The sequence below is a fragment of the Harmonia axyridis genome, chromosome 3, assembly GCF_914767665.1.
Source record: "Harmonia axyridis chromosome 3, icHarAxyr1.1, whole genome shotgun sequence".
NCBI classification, from domain to species: Eukaryota; Metazoa; Arthropoda; class Insecta; order Coleoptera; family Coccinellidae; genus Harmonia; species Harmonia axyridis.
The window spans coordinates 23752812-23774593 of record NC_059503.1 but is presented as its reverse complement, the minus strand read 5'-3'; the positions used below and the strand labels follow the sequence as shown (position 1 = coordinate 23774593).

General features: G+C 34.8%; 1 protein-coding gene across 1 annotated transcript; it reads left to right on the top strand.

Annotated features, from left to right (window-relative positions):
- Positions 1–1298: 1298 nt before the first annotated feature.
- Positions 1299–16507, top strand: LOC123674544 (ionotropic receptor 25a-like). Its single transcript, XM_045609446.1, is given in 11 exon segments — positions 1299–1316; positions 3560–3743; positions 5135–5437; positions 5853–6127; positions 6129–6268; positions 7539–7662; positions 7735–7974; positions 9575–9963; positions 11771–12160; positions 13539–13871; positions 16237–16507. Coding segments are annotated over 11 exon segments (2667 nt in total).
- Positions 16508–21782: the final 5275 nt, after the last annotated feature.

The following is a 21782-nucleotide window of genomic DNA, read 5'->3' as shown; positions in this document are numbered from 1 at the left end:
AATTAAATTATACCTTCTAGTTGATTACACTCTATAAGTTCCGAAATTGTGGTAATTCAAGATAATATTATTATAAACAAGTCAATGTTCCTAAAATACAGTTGCATCAACTTATATCAATATTCATTCATTGACCTAAAAGTTGAGATCTGATTCTTATGACATTTTTTGGATCGAGGAAAAGAATAATACTTTCAGATGATGTGGGCATTGAAAAGGGAAGAGATCCATAGACTCCAATGAAAAGCTTCATCGTATACCCAATACGATATTTTGTCGAAGCATCCACTATCCTTCATAATTTGGTGCCGAAAAGGAAAACTGATTTTGAATGATCTTAATGTGCTGATTTCACAAACGCTAATTTCTTCAATTTTTGAGATACAGTTCTATTGATTTTTAGTTTTGATACTAGCCAAAAATAAGGATATAAATATATTGTTAGCGGTCAAATAAAAATTTCCTACTCAAAATTAGGATCTAATTGTTCAAATAATATCCACTTATAATTAGGCTAAGCAGTCCATGCTCTAAATTAGGTATGTACTTATTTTACCCTTGGCAATTGCCTAAGGTCCTCATCGTTCCTTGGTCTCACTTGATTTAGAATATTATTGTGTTTTTGCGAGTAAAGTTGTGCTATAATAATTCTGTGTACATTTCAATCTTTTTATGGTGTAGTATCAAAACATTGAACGAAAACATCTACAAGTAGACGTAGTATTCATAACCTCGATATTTTTTGTTATCTAGGTATGTGGTATATTTTGAAGTGTAAGATTGTAGATTATTTTTGTATCTCTTTGTTATTTTTAAATCTGATTGTGATCCTGATTTGTAGGTTTTGCTCTGATGATGATATGAAATATATAGAAATGTTGGCTTTAATTTAAAAAGATTTTTCTTTCTTGTCACCATTTCCTGAAAGCGAAAAAACTCTTCTGACTTTGTAAAAAGAGGTTGTCATGCCTATTATGGCATTCATTCGAAAAATTAGGATAAATATTGGGCTCCACATTCTGATGTAAAATATTTGTTGATTTACAGGATAGGTTTGGAAATGTTATTTTCCGTTCATTTCCAAACTGCCAACTTGATCTTGAAGAAAATTTGCATTTGTATGTAGAATCACAACTTAAAGCCTGCGAAATTTTATGTTGATCATATAACCAGAACCATAAAGAATTCAAGAAGAATATAAAAAAAAAATTATTAAAAATCCGATCGGGTTAAGATTTTGCATGTGAATAGAATAATCATCGCCGTCAATTATCGTGCTAAACTTTTTTTGATTCGAGATGGTTTTAATGTATCAGGTGTGTGAATAAGTCTTTCCCGTTTTTTTTTCAAATTTTGAGCCTTTATTGTGAAAAAATGTTTACAAATGAATTATTGAAAGTATTGGCCATCGCTAGCTACAACTTTTCCCCATCTTTCTGGCAACATACGAATCCCGTTGCGAAAAAATTCGACCGGTTTGGCCTCTATCCAGTCATCCACCCATTTTTTGGCTTCCTCGTAGGAATGGAAGTGCTGGTCAGCCAGGCCATGCGTCATCGATCTGAAGAGATGGTAATCAGACGGAGCAATGTCTGGACTATACGGCGGGTGGGGTAGGACTTCCCATTTGAGCGTTTCTAAGTATGTTTTCACCGGCTGTGCAACATGTGGGCGAGCATTGTCATGTTGCAAAATAACTTTGTCGTGCCTGTCGGAGTATTGTGGCCGTCTTTCTCGCAGTGCGCGGCTCAAACGCATCAATTGTCATCGATAGACCTCGCCTGTGATCCTTTCATTCGGTTTCAGAAGCTCATAGTAAACCACACCTAGCTGGTCCCACCATATACAGAGCATGAGCTTGGCGCCATGAATATTTGGCTTGGCCGTCGATGATGATGCATGGCCGGGTAGTCCCCATGATTTTCTTCGCTTCGGATTATCGTAACGGATCCACTTTTCATCGCCAGTCACGATACGATGCAGAAAACCCTTTCTTTTATGTCGCTGAAGCAGCTGTTCGCAAGTGAAAAAACGCCGTTCGACGTCTCTCAGCTTCAGTTCGTACGGCACCCAATTTCCTTGCTTTTGGATCATTCCCATGGCTTTCAAACGCTTGGAAATGGTTGTTCGGTCAACTCCCAATACTTCAGCAAGTTCTTCTTGCGTTTGACACGAATCTTCATCAAGCAAAGTCGCCAATTTTTGATCTTCAAAGATTTGCGGCCGCCCGGAACGCTCCTTGTCTTCCACGTCGAAATCGCCACTTTTGAAGCGTCGAAACCATCCGCGAACACTTGAATCATCGACACAACCTTCTCCATAAGCTTCCTGAAGCAACCGATGCGCCTCGGCAGCAGATTTCTTCAAATTGAACCAATAAAGTGAAACTTCCCGCAAATGACGTCGACTCGGCTCAAATTTCGACATTTTCACGATTTCAAAAATTTATGATGCGAAAAAATTTCAACTAATGTGTTAGTGTGGAATTGTTGACAGATGAATAAGCTTTGATTATGACATATGTAACCATTAAATACTCGCACAGTATTCGTGGTGCCATCTCTTACAAAAAACGGGAAAGACTTATTCACACACCTGATATTATATCATTATAGTTTACGATAAAATTAGGGATTGAATTGAATTGAATTTATTGTGCCTATTTATGCCTACAATTGATAATCGTCATACACAATTTGATAAAAACGGAAAAATTAAAAATGATACTAACAGTGGTAAAATTAAAAGTATTCCCCAAGATTATAAAATACATGTTGCACTATAATAGCTTAACCAAAGTTCTTGATATATTATGAGAGTTCATAAAATAATCATGTAATGGGACCATTTCAGGTTTCAGTGAGGCAGCAATAATTCGTCTTCATCGAAAATCTACCTCTTGTGGGATAATTATGAAAGTGACTGTTTTCAATAATTCTTCATATTTCCTTCATACGGTCCAGTATTGATAACCTCAATTACAGTGGACGAAGTGAGATTAGACCTAGTAGATAGTTGTGTAAGACACCTGGGCGTATAATGTTATTGATTTCACATATATCTTGACTTCTGCGAAATAGAAAAACATAGCATTTGGTCTGAATTTGTAGAAACAAAATCAAGATGATTTTTCTTGGTGTCTTTACATCAATGATACTTATTGACATCTGCTGGAGCAGTCCTCTCGTTATTACCCTTTGTGAGTCCTTCCTTTGACAATTACCTACTCATTTTCCCTATATTCAAAAGGTAACAGATGAAGATATGTTTGCTCATCGATATCCGGAGCAACAGTGTTTTTCTTTTTAAAAATTAAAACATAATCTGATCAGGAGTCAAAGTAATCCCAGAAAATACTAGAACAATAAATCACAATTGCAAATTCCAATTTTGCACTTGTTGGCCAATCTAGGAAAAATGTAATTGCAAGTAGTGAGTGATAATTTTCTGGTTTTCTTTGGAGTTACTGAGACTACTGATGACCTTAAATTTCTTATTATTCAATCACTTTTGATTGCTAATGTTAAAATGCATCCATTTAATTCGAAATATAAAGTAGGGTTGTATTTTTGAAATTTTATTCTCATTAGTATACGTCAATGAAAAAGGAAATGAAGTAGCGGAGTCAGCTGTTAATTCGGCTATTGGATATATAGAACAAAGTGGGAAGTATAACTTGAAACTGGAAGTTACAAGAGTTTCTGGGAACAGGAATAATGATTCCAATGAAATGCTGAAATCTTGTGAGTGATACATAATTATAATATTGAATATTCAACCTATTATTTGCATAGATATATACAAACATCGTCAAAAGTCTTGCCCCCCTCTATCAACTCTCAATTTGTTGAATGTAACATGACAATTTTTTTTTGTGTGGAATCTTCACTATCTTATCACTTAAATGAAAACAATAAACCAGCAAAAATGTTTCTTGTTCGGGAGAATACAGGTTTAATAAGTTTTCAGCGAATACCCAGAGTTATAATATCGAGAATATTCCGTGAATAATGCCGGGACTTCCAATTTCTCAGTTTGACCTGGCAAAAAGATTCTGGCCTACAGCAAGAAGCTTTGTCGAACCACTAGAATGCGCTACGTTACCATATTACACGGACTTCAGTAAGGAGCATAGTGCCTCTTTTCCTGGTAACCGGCAGCGTTGCTCGGAGACCGGTGAGTGGTCGACCCAGAGTAACATCTGCAAGGGAAGACCATTATATCGCAAATTTCACTCGAAGGAATCGAACTATATATATAAAAACCTTTCTAAGTAATTTTTGAGGACCTATAGACTGATAATTTCAACCAGTACCACAAGGAGACGGTTGCATTTCTCAAATTTAAGGACAAGAAGACCTTTATTAAGAGTACCTCGGCTATCACCTGGACATAGAGCTACCCGTCGGCAATGGGCAGAACACCACCAAGACTGGCTTTCACCACAATGTCGCAACGTACTTCTTTCGGACGAGTCACGATTCGGTTTACAAAGTGATAGTCGACGAGAAAGGGTTTGGAGAGGTCCAGGCAGACTATAGAGCCACTCAACTTCAACCGGAAAGTTGTGCCCTTTCAAGGTGGATCAATAATGTGCTGGGAGGTATAATGATTGGTCTCCCCACCACACACGAAGGGTTCAAAAATTCTTCAAGACAACAATATCCTAAGAATGAATTGGCCAGCAAACTCACCAGACATTAATCCAATTGGGCACGTTAAGCTTTTCAGGAAGATGAATTTGGATTCAGTTATGGAATTACTGTAATGAATAAAAAATAAATAATCGATACATTCGGATTTTTTTCATTTTTCCTATTTTGTTTCATCCTGAATAAAGCAAAGAGTAAAAAAACAAAGATTTGAAACAGTTGAGATAGAGGAAAATATTCATCTCATTTCAAGAACATAAGTGGTTTATTTCTTGAAAATAACCTATGGGGTCAACACTTTTGACGATATGTGTATATTTTTTTAGATACAAAAAATTATTAACATTATTTGAATAGAAGATGTCGATTCATAACATCTTTTTCCTGAATGATGAAATGACTCTGTATATTAGGAATACGCACTCATATTAAAATAATTATTATTGATTTGAAAGAAAATGAGTTGGACTTTCTATTTTCAGTATGCGAAAATTATCATCGAATGTTGGACAATAAACGACCACCACATCTGGTACTTGATACTACGATGACTGATATGGCCTCTGAAACTGTAAAAATATTCACACGAGGTTTGGCTTTGCCAACAATTAGTGCTTCTTATGGCCAAAATGGAGATCTTAGAGAGTGGAACAATCTGGATATAATCGAGAGAAAATACTTGATTCAAGTATCTCCTCCAGCGGATCTTATTCCTGAGATGATAAGGAAATTAGTTGTTCGACAATTAATGATAAGTGCTGCCATTATGTATGATAAAACATTCGGTGAGGTATCACTATCGTTGGACTTATTTTTGTGTGTTCAATATCAAAAATTGAGAGATTTTCACGAAATGATTTTTCGATGGGGGATATTAACAGTGTTTTTTTCAGAAAATTTTCCCCCATGGGGCAATTTAAAGTTACGGGAGGCAAAGTATCAAAATATTTTGGAAAATTTCAATTTGAAGAAAATGTATTTTCATTAGGCATTTCGAATTTTGAACATGTGCATTTTTTGCTCGTGAAGTAGAACGCCGTAACTGAATCTAGGCCCCTCCAATCTTCCTTCAGGGGTAACAGCTATAGCTCAAAGGAGGGCACTGCTACCCCAGATATTTACCTGAAAGGAACACTGGATTTTAAGTGTTTTTTTCTGAAAAGTAGTTTAATTTCGGGTCTAATTCAGATGAATTTTCAGTTATGGACCACAAACACCAATCACTACTCAGAAACATAGCTACAAGACACCTTATTTCGGAAATAAATCCTACAGAAATAGATCAACAACTTTTGAGGATGATAAAATTCGATTTGGTGAACTTTTTCATATTGGGTAGCTTGGAAACCATCAAGTTGGTGTTAGATTCTGCATGGAAACATAATTTATTCAACAAGAACAAGAAATACGCATTTTATATTCTTACTCAAGATTTAGGCGATCTACTGGAATGTGAAATCAAAAACGGAACAATTTTTTTTTGGACAACCATCAGTGAATAAAAACTTCAAGAGTCGATTGGATTTTCTGAAGAAAACATATTTTTTGGACGGTAAACCCGAAATGACAGCAAGTTTTTATTTTGACCTGAGTATTCAAGCTTTCCTCACAGTGAGGTAAGTATTTTTGAGCGGTGGTCTCAACCAATTTTTATTGTGGGGGCTGGGGTAAATTTCCAAGCCTTCTGCCCATGATGGCCTAAACATGCTCTGTGGGTGAAAGTTCAAGGGATCTGGGAGGCCATGGCAAAATATTCACATGAGTCGCTTCGAAAAAGTTTGAACTAACTCTGGCAACCTGAGGTCGAGCATTATCTTGCTGAAATATTGGATTCTAGAGCCGATTAAGGTAAGGGAGAACATATGGCTCCACTATTTCTTGAAGGTAACGCAGCTCTGTCATATTAGCTCGAATAAAGACTAAAGGTTACCTACTTGCATGAGCAATAGCACCCAATACCATAACGCCTACTGTCCAGTGTACATGACACTCAACATCAAACTGAGGTTCACGTCTTTCTCCCTGACGTCGTCTAGCCCTTTTTCGGCCACCATGTGCACCCAAGGAGTATCGAGATTCATCAGAAAAGACGACCTGATGCCACATTCCAATGTTGACGTTCTTTGTACCACTGTAATGTTGTCGGCGATGGTCAACCGTAAGAGGTAACACAAGATTGGGTCGATTATGCTGCAGCCCAAAAGACCTTATAGGGCGGTAAATCGTTGGGATAGTTACAGGATGGTCTTGTTCCCCTAACCACTCATCAGCCAAAGATCGAGTTGTCGCAAATCGGTCTCTAATGGCCATAAGTCTTAGACGTCGATCTTGAACTTCATTTGTGCCTTTTCGAAGTCCGATGCCTACTCTTCTTCGATTTTGGGCATTATCAAACCACGCTTGACAACATCTCATGACAGTAGTTGGATTTCTGTTCGTACGGTTAGCGATTTCTCGAAATGACAACCCCGCCTCCCGTAGACCAATAATTCGACCTCTTTCAAATCCACTTAGTTAGCTATAAATTCTGCTTACACGTATTCTAGGCATTTCAAAAACAACTAAACATCGACTTTTGATCTCCTCGAACAGCTGGTTCGTTGTAAAATTAAAAAAACTTGCAATAAACGACTACAGTATTTGAGTTACAATAATTGTTTACATGAAAAAACCTTCCCGATTTTTTCCTCCAAATTCAATCATTTACTCCTTGCTATACTATCTATGTTTTACCAAGAAAAAATTAAAATTTAAAGAGCTCCTTCTGGGTGTTGCAGTTTCTTTGTCAGTTAGTATGTCTTTTACTCAAATGTAAATGGTGAAGATATAATTTATATTTTTCTGTGTTCAAACTGGTATTTAATTATTTTGAATATTTTGTTTCAGAAATATGATGATAGATGGAACTTTGTATTATACGAAAAATCCCAAATATATAACGTGTGATGAATATAATAAATTGAATAAACCAACACGTGCTGGTCTAGACCTGGAAGTTATGTTCAAAATGGTTCTCAATTTTCATTATAGATATTTTCTAGTTTAGTTTATTTGTGCAATATTTTTCATATCAAATTTTCAGCAAACCGAACACACGATAGAAAGTCCTTCTTTTGGGAACTTGGTAGTGGTCTCCAACGGGTTAAGTAGCATGAGATTCGAAATGAATTTAAATTTAATTGATTTTCGCCAAGGCCATGTTTCGAGGAAGATAACTGTAGGGAATTGGATGGGTGGAATTGACAGCAATATAAGTGATGTTAATTCAAAAATATTCGACTCATATCATGCTGTTCTTACTTATCGAGTTGTTGTTGCTGAGGTAAATTAACATTATTTTTTTATCAATTGTTTTTTTTTTTAAGTGGAAATTATGGTTTAGTACAATCCAGAAGTTAGAATCATGAAGGTAGTGGTGAATATAGTTTGGAGGGGGTCTTTTATCATTGAAACGAATATTGTTAATAATTTGTTATCAACCGAAATTTACATTTCGGTTGATACCGATAAATCAGAGTTTGTAGATTTTTTTATTATACATTCCTTGCATTTTTCATAAGTTTGCTGACAGTCTATTATATTTATTTGTACTTTACTCACGCTCATATACTGTCAAGAAAGTATAAATTTTGATGCGTTTTATTTACGGAGACTGTGTTTACTGGTGTGAATCAAGCTATTTACTGAGTATCTAGGACATGTGTTTTCGCCTATTCCCTGCAATCGCCGAAGGTAAAATTATCTTCAAGGCTTTATACAGGTACCCAACAAAGTTGTATGTAATCTGTGGTGGGATCCCAGTAATTTATTATCGATTGATACGTTGATAATCTGTAGCCGATAATTATCGTATCAATCGGTAATCCTACTAAATAGTTACCATTGTGAGAGGAAGGGGAAGTACCGATTATTAATGTTTCAATTGATAATAAATAAGTAGGATTATCGATTGATATGTGACTAATTTATTTTAGATTGAAGCGTCAATATAAGGGAGAAGAACCAATTATTGAAGCATCAATCGATAATAATTTAGTAGGATTATCGATTGATACGTTGATAATCGGTACTCCCCTCTCCCCTTCACCATGGTAACTGGTGAGGTACCAATTATTAATTTAACAATCCATATTCCTTCTAAATAGTTACCATGGTGAGGGTAAGGGAGAAATACCTATTAGGTATTAACGTATTAATTTATAATAAATTAGTAGGATTATCGATTGATATGTAACTAATTTATTATTATTGAAGCGTTAATATGGGGGAGGGGAACCGATTATTAAAGTATCAATCGAAAATAATTTAGTTACATATCAACCGATAATCCTACTAATTTATTATCTATTGATACGTTAATACCTAATCGGTACTTCTCTCTTCCCCTCACCATGGTAACTATGGTGAGGTACCGATTATTAACGTATCAATCGATAATCCTTCTAAATAGTGACTATGGTGAGGGAAAGGGAGAAGTATCGATTAGGTATTGACGTATCAATCGGGGGGAAGCGATTATTAAAGCATCAATCGATAGTAATTTAGTAGGCTTATCGATTGATGCTCTGATAATCGGTTCCCTCCCTTATATTAACGCTTAAATCTATAATAAATTAGTCACATATCAATCGATAATTCTACTAATTTATTATCACTCCCCCTCACCATGATAATTATGGTGAGGTACCGATTGTTAACGTATCAATCGATAATCCAGGTTCTGAAACAATATTAACGTATGCAAACTTAAACTTAATTTTGAACAATGTCAGGAATATCGAGATTTCAAAATTAAAAAAGTAAACTCATTGACCAGACAAATCTGTATTTAAGGAATATATTTTTTTAAGAAAGTAAATATACAATGATGATATTATTATCGAATCGAATAATATGAAAAACGAAAACCATTATCTTTACAGCAAACTCCATTCATTTTCCGGGACCCAGAACATCCCAAAGGATACAACGGCTACTGCATTGACCTCATGGACAAAATAGGAAAACTCGCAAAATTTGAATACGAAGTTATTCTAGCGACAAATAATGAATTTGGGCATATGGATGAGAAGGGTCATTGGAACGGTCTGATCAAGGATCTTATGGATAAGAAAGCAGACATTGGATTGGGTCCAATATCTGTTATGGAAGAGAGAGAAAGCGTTATAGATTTCACAGTTCCTTACTACGATTTGGTAGGCATTACTATCCTGATGAAGATACCTTATGTTCCGACCTCTTTATTTAAATTCTTGGGTGTTTTGGAGGACGAAGTGTGGTACTGCATCATAGCTGCGTATTTCTTCACCAGGTAAAGACGTTTATGTACTCTCTTTTAACCATCTACAAGTCTTTATTTCAGCGGGTGATATTTTGGTAACAAACAAGATTTTTCTTCTATACAGGTTAAATCCAGAATGAGTGGTTAATAATTCACTATCGTATTCTCCAATCAAAAATATTAGGGGAAACTCAAATGATTTGACTTGTTTCTGGACGTAGCAACAACCCTTCAAATACATGTATGACTGTTGATAGTAAGGAGTTCTAACTACCACTGTGATCATATTATGAACATTTTAATTAGGTGCATCTTAAACTGGGGGCTTCAAAGAAAAATTTCACAACAATTTTTTCATTGTTTTTTTCTCGATATTTTATGATTCAGACGCAAAATTTCTATTTTGGCGAAGCTGACCTAGACTACCTAGAGTCTTGAAATTATGGTGGTATGTTTGATGACTAAATGCGCAGTATGAATTATTAAAGGTGGCCAAATCCTTCCAATGGTTTCGGAATTTGCAATAAGGTTTCCAATAACTCGAAAATATTAATTCGATCGAATGAAAACTCAATATTCATTTGTGAAATGACAATAATGCTAAGAAAGCCTTTGACATAAGAAAAACACATGAAAAAATGTAACAATATTATAAAGGGTGTTTTTTAGAGCTATAGAACTTTCAATTGCAATCAAACAACGATGGATTATTCGATTGACATGAATTTCATTTATCCGCAAGATAATCTTGTGGCATTACATTTTAAATATGATTTCTGGCATATGACCGCCACGTCTGGCTCGGATGTAGTCCAATCTGGACGTCCAATTTTCGATGACTTTTTTCAACATTTGTGGCCGTATATCGGCAATAACACGGCGAATGTTGTCTTCCAAATGGTCAAGGGTTTGTGGCTTATCCGCATAGACCAATGACTTTACATAGCCCCACAGAAAGTAGTCTAGTGGTGTTAAATCACAAGATCTTGGAGGCCAATTCACAGGTCCAAAACGTGAAATTAGGCGGTCAATAAATCGATTGTGGCACGAGCTGTGTGACATGTTGCGCCGTCTTGATGGAACCACAGCTCCTAGACATCATGGTTGTTCAATTCAGGAATGAAAAAGTTAGTAATCATGGCTCTATACCGATTACAATTGACTGTAACGTTCTGGCCATAATCGTTTTTGAAGAAGTACGGACCAATGATTCCACCAGCCCATAAAGCAGCAATAGCTTCTTCTGTACGCACCGTACGGCGTCTCTGGGGATGCGAGTTATCAATAAGAGTAAACGTGGTGCGAAAACGTTCCATGGTTAATTGAATTAACTGCTCTGATGGACGATTTTGTCGACGATTGTGGACGTAGTGCGCGATACGTATTCCGCACAGAACCATTATTTTCGAAATAAAATTGCACTATTTGCAAGCGTTGTTCAGGCGTGAGTCTATTTGAGATGAATTTCCAAACCAAACTGAGAATAAATCAACTGACAGCTGTTAAATCGGTCGCCATCTTGAACAGTAATGCCAACTTAAAGTTATATACCTCGAAAAAAAACACCCGTTATTTTCCATATCATTCAATAGAAATAAATACAAACTTCCAACGATATCATAAACTTCTGAAATAATATTTGTTATCAATAAGCAGTCTCGACTGCATAAATCGCAAAAGGATGAAGTTTCCAACAATTTTTTGTAGTGATAATTTAATTTTGCTGTTCTCATATCATTTGAAATTTTTTTTTTTATTTTGTGATGATGATGTTTTACTTTTTCGTTTCCTAATTTTTTTTATAAAACCAACTTCAAAAAAGTTTTCCCTATTTCAGTTTCCTGCTTTGGATTTTCGACCGAATGAGTCCCATGAGCTACAGAAACAACCCAGAGAAATATGAAAACGACAACGATAACAGGGATTTCACCTTGAAGGAATGCCTTTGGTTTTGTATGACCTCTTTGACACCACAAGGGGGTGGAGAAGCTCCTAAAAACTCTTCTGGTCGCTTCGCAGCAGGAGCATGGTGGCTTTTTGGATTTATAATAATTTCTTCGTATACTGCTAACCTAGCTGCCTTTTTGACTGTATCACGCTTAGAAACTCCGATCGAGTCACTCGATGACCTGGCGAAGCAATATAAAATACAATATGCACCAATGAATGGTTCTCAATCAGCCACATACTTTTTGAGGATGAAAAATATAGAGAAGAGATTTTATGAGTTTGTATAATTTTTTCTGTTTTGTTTCAATTGTTTCGTTATAAGTTTTATGGAGCGAATTTCCTTCATCAATGAGCTTTGTAATCTTTGCATATTTCTGTTTGTGTTCAGTGGCGGCTCGGGACGTACAGAGTAGGTGAATCACATTTCAAATTCCTTAATAATGTTGTTAGGTAGATGAGTATTGGCATATAGATGTAACAAGAAGAATGGGTTTTTTCTATCCTTTTTTTTATTCAATAATCCGCTTGAAATTTTTATGTTACTGATGATGTTTCCTACTTTAAATAATAAACAAAACATCGAAAGGTTATTCTCTAAATGGTACTCCTATAATTCAGTTTTTTCTGGTAATTTTTTACACTTGAGTAAATACAAATGTTATGATTTGTTTCCAATAAAAGTATTAGAAACAACTAAAATTAGTCGCCAGGACTTATGAGAAAAGTCTCATAAGCTCCGGCGACTACTTTTAGCTATAATTATATGTACATCACTTTATCTTTGAACCGCTAAAAACTAGAATAAATTATTTTGATATTATGTTTGTGCATGAAATTGTAAACCATTTCATTGATTGTGAATAGGCCTTAACACGAATCTCTAAGGTATTGCGATCTTTTCAATATCCCTTTCAATCCAACTTATTATATTATATTATAGTATGAACAATCCCATTCAGAGAGCCATAAAAGAGGCCAATCGTGTTGAAATCGATTTATTACACATATCAATCTTCCAGCCTAAAAAATATTTGGAATCTTTTTAACTGTGTTTAGATTTATCCTTTTCATGAACTAGTTCTTTTGTTTTTTTTTTCTTACTTTCAATGTAAAATGGCTTGTCCGTGAATTATAAATAAATAAATATCCGGCTCGAAGGACAATGTACCCATCTTATGGTAATTAGTCCTCAAAAGAAGGTTCTTCAGAACTCAGTAGTTTGTAAGGGTACTGAATCCAGGAAGATTCTTAATTGCAGAGGGTCGTAAATCCACAACAATCGAAGTGTCTGAATATTATTTATTGTGTACTACACACAACATATTTCAATATGTTTAATGTGATTATTATTTATATATGCTTTTAAATGTTTGTATATGTTTGAATATTGTAGAAGAGGTGTCGAAAATAATTACTGAACTTTTAGGTAAATTATGGTGAGCCGCCACTGTTTGTATTTCAATAGACACATTTTTGGTGAAAATGAAATAAGGTGAAATACTCTGTTGAAAATTCGAAAAAGAAATTAAAAAACCAAATAATTGATAGCCCATGAAATTATCCTTTTCCTCATTAAAACGAGAGGAGTTGGACCTAATTTCCTCGAGATCGAAACAAATTATTGTAATATTTCCTATATTCACTGTCCTTTTCAGAATTTGGAAAGATATGAGCTTGAACAGAACCATGAATGATACCGAACGAGCCAAATTGGCAGTTTGGGACTACCCAGTGAGTCAAAGGTATTCTAAAATGTGGATAGCAATGACGCAAGCAGGTTTTCCCAAAAGCCTGGAAGAAGCTGTGAAAAGAGTTAGAGACTCTCCATCATCATCGGAAGGTTTCGCTTATCTGGGTGATGGAACTGATATAAAATATTTGGAGATGACTAATTGTGATTTGAAACCAGTTGGCGAGGAATTTTCACGAAAACCTTATGCGCTTGCACTTCCAGAGGGTTCGTCACTGAAGAACCAATTGAATACAGCGTAAGTATTTAGATTTTTTGTTCGAATAATTCATCGTGAATAATATCATGAGGGCATCTGAATTTTCCGAGTAAAACCGAAAAAAAAAACGTATTAAGAAGCATGAGTGCTGGTGGCAACAAAAATCCAAATCAAAGACGAGGATTTTTGTACCTGCACAAATGCTTGTTGTTAAAAAAATATTATTTTGCAATGCGTTTTTTCCATTTTTCACAAGAAAAATTAAATTCCCAAATGGTATTTGACAAGACTGTTTCATGGGACCATAGTTACTTGATATCAAAAGTATAGTGATTATTGGTGACAACAGCAATCAAGTTTTGCCGTCAGCAAACTCGACAAAACTGCAGACAGGTGCTAATGGTGCTATTTTTCCATCTAGAAACCATTTTTAATTCAAAATTGAGCGTTTGTGATTGTTGTGTATTGGGACGAGGGAAAAATAGTTAATTGTGTTGAATCTAAATGCTTCACAATATTGAAAATGTAAAGTCAAAAACGCGAATTTTGTCGAGTGTTTTTTATGAAGTAGGAAAAACGAAATTGGGCATATCTTCTACTGAAAAAATCGCATTCTCCTTGGAATTTGATGTGGGTTTCTTCAGTAATGGTCACTACAACAGAGTGGAATGGTTATATTTGCAGATAGAAGATTATGTTCTCGGTTAATTCGTTTATTGGTAATGAGCGCTTTCTAGTGGCGGACTTTCGAAGTTTGCGGGAAAATCAATATTATGTAAGGATTATGTATTATGGAGGAAGTGAAGGCAGATTTCCTTTTTTTATATAATATAACGAGACATTAGTTCAAAATACTATTCATAGGATTCTTCAATGGATTGAGGTCTGGGTAGATAACCCAGACCTCAATCAGAGATAATTGTTAATTATATAAGAAGTCAATTAACTATTACTATTTTCCTCGTCTTAATTTCCACCAACTGCAAAGGCGCAATTTTGAATTACAATTGGTTTCTAGATGGAAAAACTATTTGGCAGCACCTGCCAGCAGTTTTTCAGAATTTACCCGCGGCAAAACTTGAGAGCTGTTGTCACCAAGCCCTCAAATGCAAACAAAAATTGTTTTATCAAGACAATGCTTCTTATCACAAATCGAGGAAAACCATAGTCGAATCGAAAAGATTGCTCTTCCAACTGCTTGACGCCCAGCTAGTTCTCCAGATCTGGCCTCCAGTGATTACTGAGTTTTTGGAAACCTAAGATAAGCTTCAAGGAAATAAATTTGGTTCTAATGAATAAGTGATTGCCGAAGTTGAAGCCTACTTCAAAAGCAAAGACCAATTTTTCTACAGAAAAAGTATTGAAGAGTTAGAGGTGCATGTATCAAGTCGAATTTTCGGAAAAAATCAGTTTTAACCAGTTAGGCCGGGACTTATTGAATGAAGTCTGATTATTTTCTCCAATATTGGTCTTGCATTTTCTCTAGTAGTTCTGGTAACTCGTTCAAAATCAATTTTTAATTAGGTATCAGAAAAGCCAAATTTCGAACCGTCATATTTACGGAACTCTCGTCGAATTTTGTTCATTAACAAAGTTCTCTAGTTCAGGAGTTATTGTACCTACGGTCGGGCGGACGGCTGACAGGATTAAATTTGTCCACGCATTCGTCATGAGTGAGTCGATTTCTATCGTCATCATTATTAGCTCGAAATATGAAAATTTCAGATATTGAGGCGAAATGATGTAGGTAGTGTTTCTTTTGATCTATTTTGGTTTTATCTGAATTTCAGAACAGATCAACTCGCGTTCAAACATCGCTTGTGGTGTTTCCTTACATTTTTCGATGTAGAAAGGAATAACAAGCCATTGTGTGAAAATTTGCAGTGTCCTTCAAGGTATCTGAAATATCCGGAATATAATCAATCGTTCATTATAATAGCATAAAATATATCATTGTGTTGAAAAAGTTAACTCCAAACTGCATTTCAACAGATTGCACACTGAATAGATTCATCAATATATTCATATATGTATTATAACATTCGTTATTCGTTGCTTCTCTTTTTCCTCTGAATTTTACTTTAATATCAACCACTTTCTTTCTGTTTATTTCTCATGTTCACTTGAACAGTCTCGAATGCGGTGTTGCTTCTATTTTGCTAGTACCCTTAAAGGCTCTGACACTGCTTTTGTCCTTCAAAGGACAGTGTTTGGACTAACTTCGTATCTCGAAAAATGCAGAATCAATTGAAAAAAATTTGAAGAAATCATTCACTTCATGAAATATTTTCGATAACAGGTCTATAATCTAGCAGACTGTGTTTTCCACAATAAACTGCCATTGAAGTAGAAAATCTAGTTCACTTAATTCTGGAGACACTTAACAGTTAATTTATCTTCACAGCATTCTCATGCTCCTTAATATGAGAGAGTTGGAGCATCTGAAAGAGAAATGGTGGAATAAAAATCCTAACAAGATAGTATGCGATGAACAGGATAACCAATCTGATGGCATTAGTATCCAGAACATTGGAGGTGTCTTCATCATTATTTTCGTTGGTATTGGAATATCGCTTGTTACACTTGCCTTCGAATATTGGTGGATCAAATGCAGGAAACCTTCAGAAGTAACTGCCATTGAAGTATTATCTAGAAGTGAAAATGAAAGACATTGAATTTTGTAGGCTTAATTTTGTTGATGAGTGAGAGTGAGATAAATTTGATGTTTCTTTTAGGAGAATAAACTGATACAAAGTGGTGAATAAAGCTTCGAATAGTATCTTGGAAAATAAACACACAATTCTCTATTTGAAATATAAGTCGGAGTGAGAGATATTTTTCAGGTTAGCTTCGAGTTTATTTTCTTAATTTATTGTAGCATATTAGGTTAATAATCACATTGCTGGAGTGTTATTCCGAAAAAAGGCTTCTGATTATTTTTATATGCTTGAGAGTTTTTCATTATCTGCAAATTTCTTGTCTACAGATAATGCACAGTTTATTATCACATTTGTTAGTACTGAACTTCAATTCATATTTAGTTGTAGATGTAGATAATAAAAATGACCCGAATCATTTTGTGTAGCTCAATAATTTTTTTAAATTTTATAATTTCTTTCATTTCACTTGAAAAACAGAATGATACATGATTGTGTTCAAGAAGTTTATGCCTAGTGAAAATTACAAATAACAAAAAAATTTATGTAAAAAAACAAATCAACAAAATAATGAATTAATTTCAAATGTTAGAATCTACCAGCGAAAAACCACAAAAAAGTTTAAGCAGCGAAAAAGACCTTTGAAAAAATATGTCTCTGAAGCTTGTTACAATCATTACTCATTAGGCATACTGGATAATATAAACCTTCAAAAAAATAATAAAATTTTTCATATTTAATCTTTATATCTCAAAAACTGAATAAGATATGAAGAAAAAACTAAAAAAAATGGAAACTTTAACGCTCTGTAGTTCGTTAATGAAGCGTTTGCTGCATGTATACACATGTTTGAGAAAAAACTTCTTATTTTGACCTGAAAAATATGCCACTTGATATTGAATTTTGAATCACCCTGTATCATTCAAAAATTCATAACACTAGAACTGAAAGTGCTTGGACTTTGCGGTAAAAAAAAACTGTTTTCAGTATCCTTATTGCAGTAAAGTTTTTCAATTTCAAATTTACGTATTGTTTTGATTTGGTTTCCCTTTTTTTGCTTCAAAAATGAATGTATCGTATTATTGAGCTAGGAGGGTCAACGCGATGTATCAATTGTTCAAATTCCTTGTAGAATGCTTCAATACTTTCTGAGAAAAGCTCTTGATTCAATTTTTGGATTCTAGACATTCTAAAATGTAAACTTTGATAATATGAATGGGGTTAAAATTTCATCAACAGTAAAAACACAAGAGCTTTTTTTTATCGGATAAATTTCTCTTTACAACGAAACAGTTTTGCCAATCACTAATTTTACGAAAAAAACTGACATGATAAACACGATTTTATCTGATGTTTTTCGAGCAAATCTAGTGATTGGCAAAACTTTGAGTTAAAGAGAAATTTATCTGATAAAAGAAAAGCTCGAGTGTTTTTTGGCAAGATAAATTAACGACAGAATATATGGATGTAGATTTTTGTAGCTTGCGGTATAGATTCATCTTTTGGGTTTTTATATCAACAAAGTTAAATAATTACCACACCGATTCAAAAAGAATGCACTATATGTTTAAAATTCAAAAATCTGACAGACTAATTGACACTTTTACTAGATATTGAGGAAGAGAAGTTTTTATTCGATAAAAAAGGATGCACCTTTTTTATCGATGTCAAAGTGACAATAACATCTCCAGGTATATGAAATTTTAACATCGCAGTTAATTTATCATTAAAAATAATAAACTTAAATGAGCAGCTTTGAGTACTTTAATACCAATCGACTGAATACAGTTCTGCGGTCTTTAATGGCTCAATCATTACATTTGTTCCTGTTTTCTTGGAATCTCTCGTCGCTCCCATTTGTTCGATAACATTTCACTTGGTGGACTAAATTGCGAAAGCATCAGAAATGAAATCGGTTTATTCAGACCCGAATTTCGAATTCAAGATTCAGTGAACGGGAAATGGAGAATTCATTTCTTGGATGTTAATTGGGGCTTATGCTTACAGAGATAGTGAATTCAAATGTCGGTGGTATAATACAATGTTGGCGGTATTAAGCAGGACAGAGCCGCTCCCGGTACGGCTCTACCCTTTGGCCCATGCCTATTCTTGCAGCGTGTACAATGGCGTGGAAGCTGGTATGTACTACTTGTAGCTAATTAACTGAGCGAACGCAATTATTCCCACCTTCGAAAGTTTAGCATTCCTACCTCAAACAGCCTGAATTGTTATGCAGATATCTTTTCAGGGGCAAAAAAGGAAACGTCTCCCTGGAATTCTAATAACGTGAAACTGTCTAGAGTTCTCTTGGTGGTAGGTACAGATGTGTTGCTGGAACTAAACAAAGTAATGAACATTCGAAGTGAGGAATTTCTGGTTTATTTCCTTAGGTGAATCAAATGATATAGGTGTCTATTTTTGGGAGAATAATCTCAATAATTGCACCTCTATATTTGTATTAATGTAAATTTGGCAATATTGATATGAATTAACAGGGTGCGGCAGAACAGATTGACGAGTTTCGAGAAGCTATAATAAAGAAGTGGTAACATTTGTAGAAAACGGTTGTCATCATTTGAATTATTAGAAAATTTCAAATGAAGAGAAAAATCAGAGAGGGCCACTGGAAAAAAGTATATTGTGCAACAAGTTGGGAAAGTCCAAATTTTCACGCGAGTGTGGAAGTTTGTGGCACGAGCCTGAAAGGCGAGTGCCGCAAACACACGAGCGAGAAAAGGACTTTCTCCACATGTTGCACACTACACTTTTCTTACAACTGCACAAATTCCAATATCAAGTAATGGCCTTGATTCAAATCAAAATGGCCTTCGTTGACAGTTTGTGCTAATTTATTGCGTTTCCATAGAAACGACTCAAAAGCCCAATTTCATTGGTCACCAAGCGAGGTGTGGGCAAAGTGCCGTGAGAAATAATATTTCCCACAGTATGAGCAATACATATAGTTTTGAAATTGAGTAAGCTATGAAAAATACGCTACTTTTCATAGCAGTTGTAGGAAAAGTATGTTAAGGACATAGAGCACGATTTATTTGGAGCTCAAAGAAATATCTGGAAAACATTGCGAAATCAGAAGAAGGAAAAAACAGAATACGTACAGATACCATCAATAAAAAGCACAAAATGGTATGAATATTTCAGAGAGCTATACAGACTACAGGAGGAAAATTTAAGGGAAGTCGAGCCAGAATGGCACCACAAAAACACTGCAGAATGAAGATACAGCGAAATATTCCATCAGAAAACTGAAGACAAGAAAATCTCTTGAAGTATGGTGGAGAATATATGGTTGAGTGCATACATTAGTTATTTTCCAGGAGCAAAGCTTTCTCATGAACAAATGTTCATGTATCGTTATCGTATAGCTTTAGCTCCATCGCTGTCTCACGCAATGTAGATTTACTTTTGATATTTTCAGATGCAACTATGAAATTCGGGTGACTAGAGTAGTTTGGTACTGACTGTGCGCCAGGCCTGGTATAAATTGAATGGAGTGGTGATATCGAAACAGCTTTTCATGACAACCTGAAGATCATGTAATCTTATTACTAGAGGCAACGAAGTTACACTAATATGGGTATTGAAGGCAGAAAATGGCAAGTGTAACAACTTCTGGATTAACCCTTGGTGAGTTTGGAAAAGCACGCTACGAATCGGCAGTTCAGGAATGAAAGTTCAGTAATAAGAACCTCTGGAGGAATTCAGAGCTGATGTCTATATCTCACAATTATAAAGAGATGCCCTTTAAGATATAAGATGTAAGTCAGCTGATCTACATAACTGATAGATCCGTAAAGTTGATAGATCAATAAAATTATCATTCAGTGCTGGCAAGTTGGTTAGTTGGTATCACGGGATGTAATCTCGATGTGTTAGAAAGATAATTTATTTAAGATAATCAACCAATATTTGCATTTAAGGATCATCGTATTATCGGATATCGTGACTATGAACAGAAAGCTCTCACCTCTATAAATCTTGGTCACAATCCTGGTTTCATTTCCCCTTTGCCTACTCTAGACCAAATCATTTTTATTAGTCCTCCGTGGATCCCCTGTCCTCAAAGCCATATTGGAAAGGGAATTATTCAAATGGCCGCATCTAAAACCTTTTATCAACTAAAGAGTTTTCATACAGACAAAAGTCAAAAACTTTATTTAATAGTTATTAGATATATGAATGAAGCTATGAAATATGTGAAACTATGGTGCTTGAAATAGAATACGGGATATATTATTTATGAACTTAAAAGTTTATATCTAAGTTTCATAGTTTTGATGATTGTCAAGAAGAGAGACATTTGGGTTGGATGGGGCTTTTACAAATAAATGAGAACAGAAAGAAAGGTGATACGCATTTGAGAGGCGAGCGTAGAGGCGAAATCTAGAACAGGAGCCCAGCAAATATGGATGGCCTAGATTAAGGAGGTGAACCGAAGAGTTTGAAGTGTTGAGAAGTCAGGATTATACCTAATAGTAATAGTGGATATGAACAGGTAGAGAAGATTGTAAGAAATACATAATTGATAGTTGTGTACAAAACCAATACGCTATAAGGTAATTTGGGACACCTAATATTTATATGATAATAAACAGTATATGCCTTGAAGACATGCTAATAATAAAGGGGTAGAGCCTTGAATCTATTTCAAGAAAAAACTTTATATGAACGAATGCCGTTAATGTTTTAATTTTCGAGAAAAAACATTCTTTGTAACCACTGTTCTACTATTGCGGTTATTATTGCTACATCTTCTATGCATCAATATGCATTTTCTGATGTGCAAACAATGTAATAATTTTGCATGAACTATTTTTGGGGAGAAAAATTGTACCCCACTGCTTTATGTTAAAATGAATTTTATTTTTGGAATTCTTATATATTTCTCCGCAACTTTTTTAAAATTTTTACCGACGTGTGGTTTCCATTTAAAAAAAAAATAAAATTGTTCTACTTCAGGTTCAAATAGCTCAAGTGACTGTCTATTTCAATTGTGTTTTTCTGCTATTCAGTTCGTTTAGTAATAAATAATAATTTAGTCGGACAAAGCAACTGATTTCACTTAGGAAAAAGTAAAATTTTTTTCTCGAAACTTTATCACTCTGTATTACCTAAAAGTTAGACGTCCAATGTCTATGTCTATGTTTTCAAAGGGATACATTCAGTGAATATTGTAAAAAAAAATTGCTAATAGTCGAATTGAATACCCTGTATATTATAGATGGATAAGCCATTTTGTTTCGTTCCTTCTCATTCGAAATATTAAAAAATAACT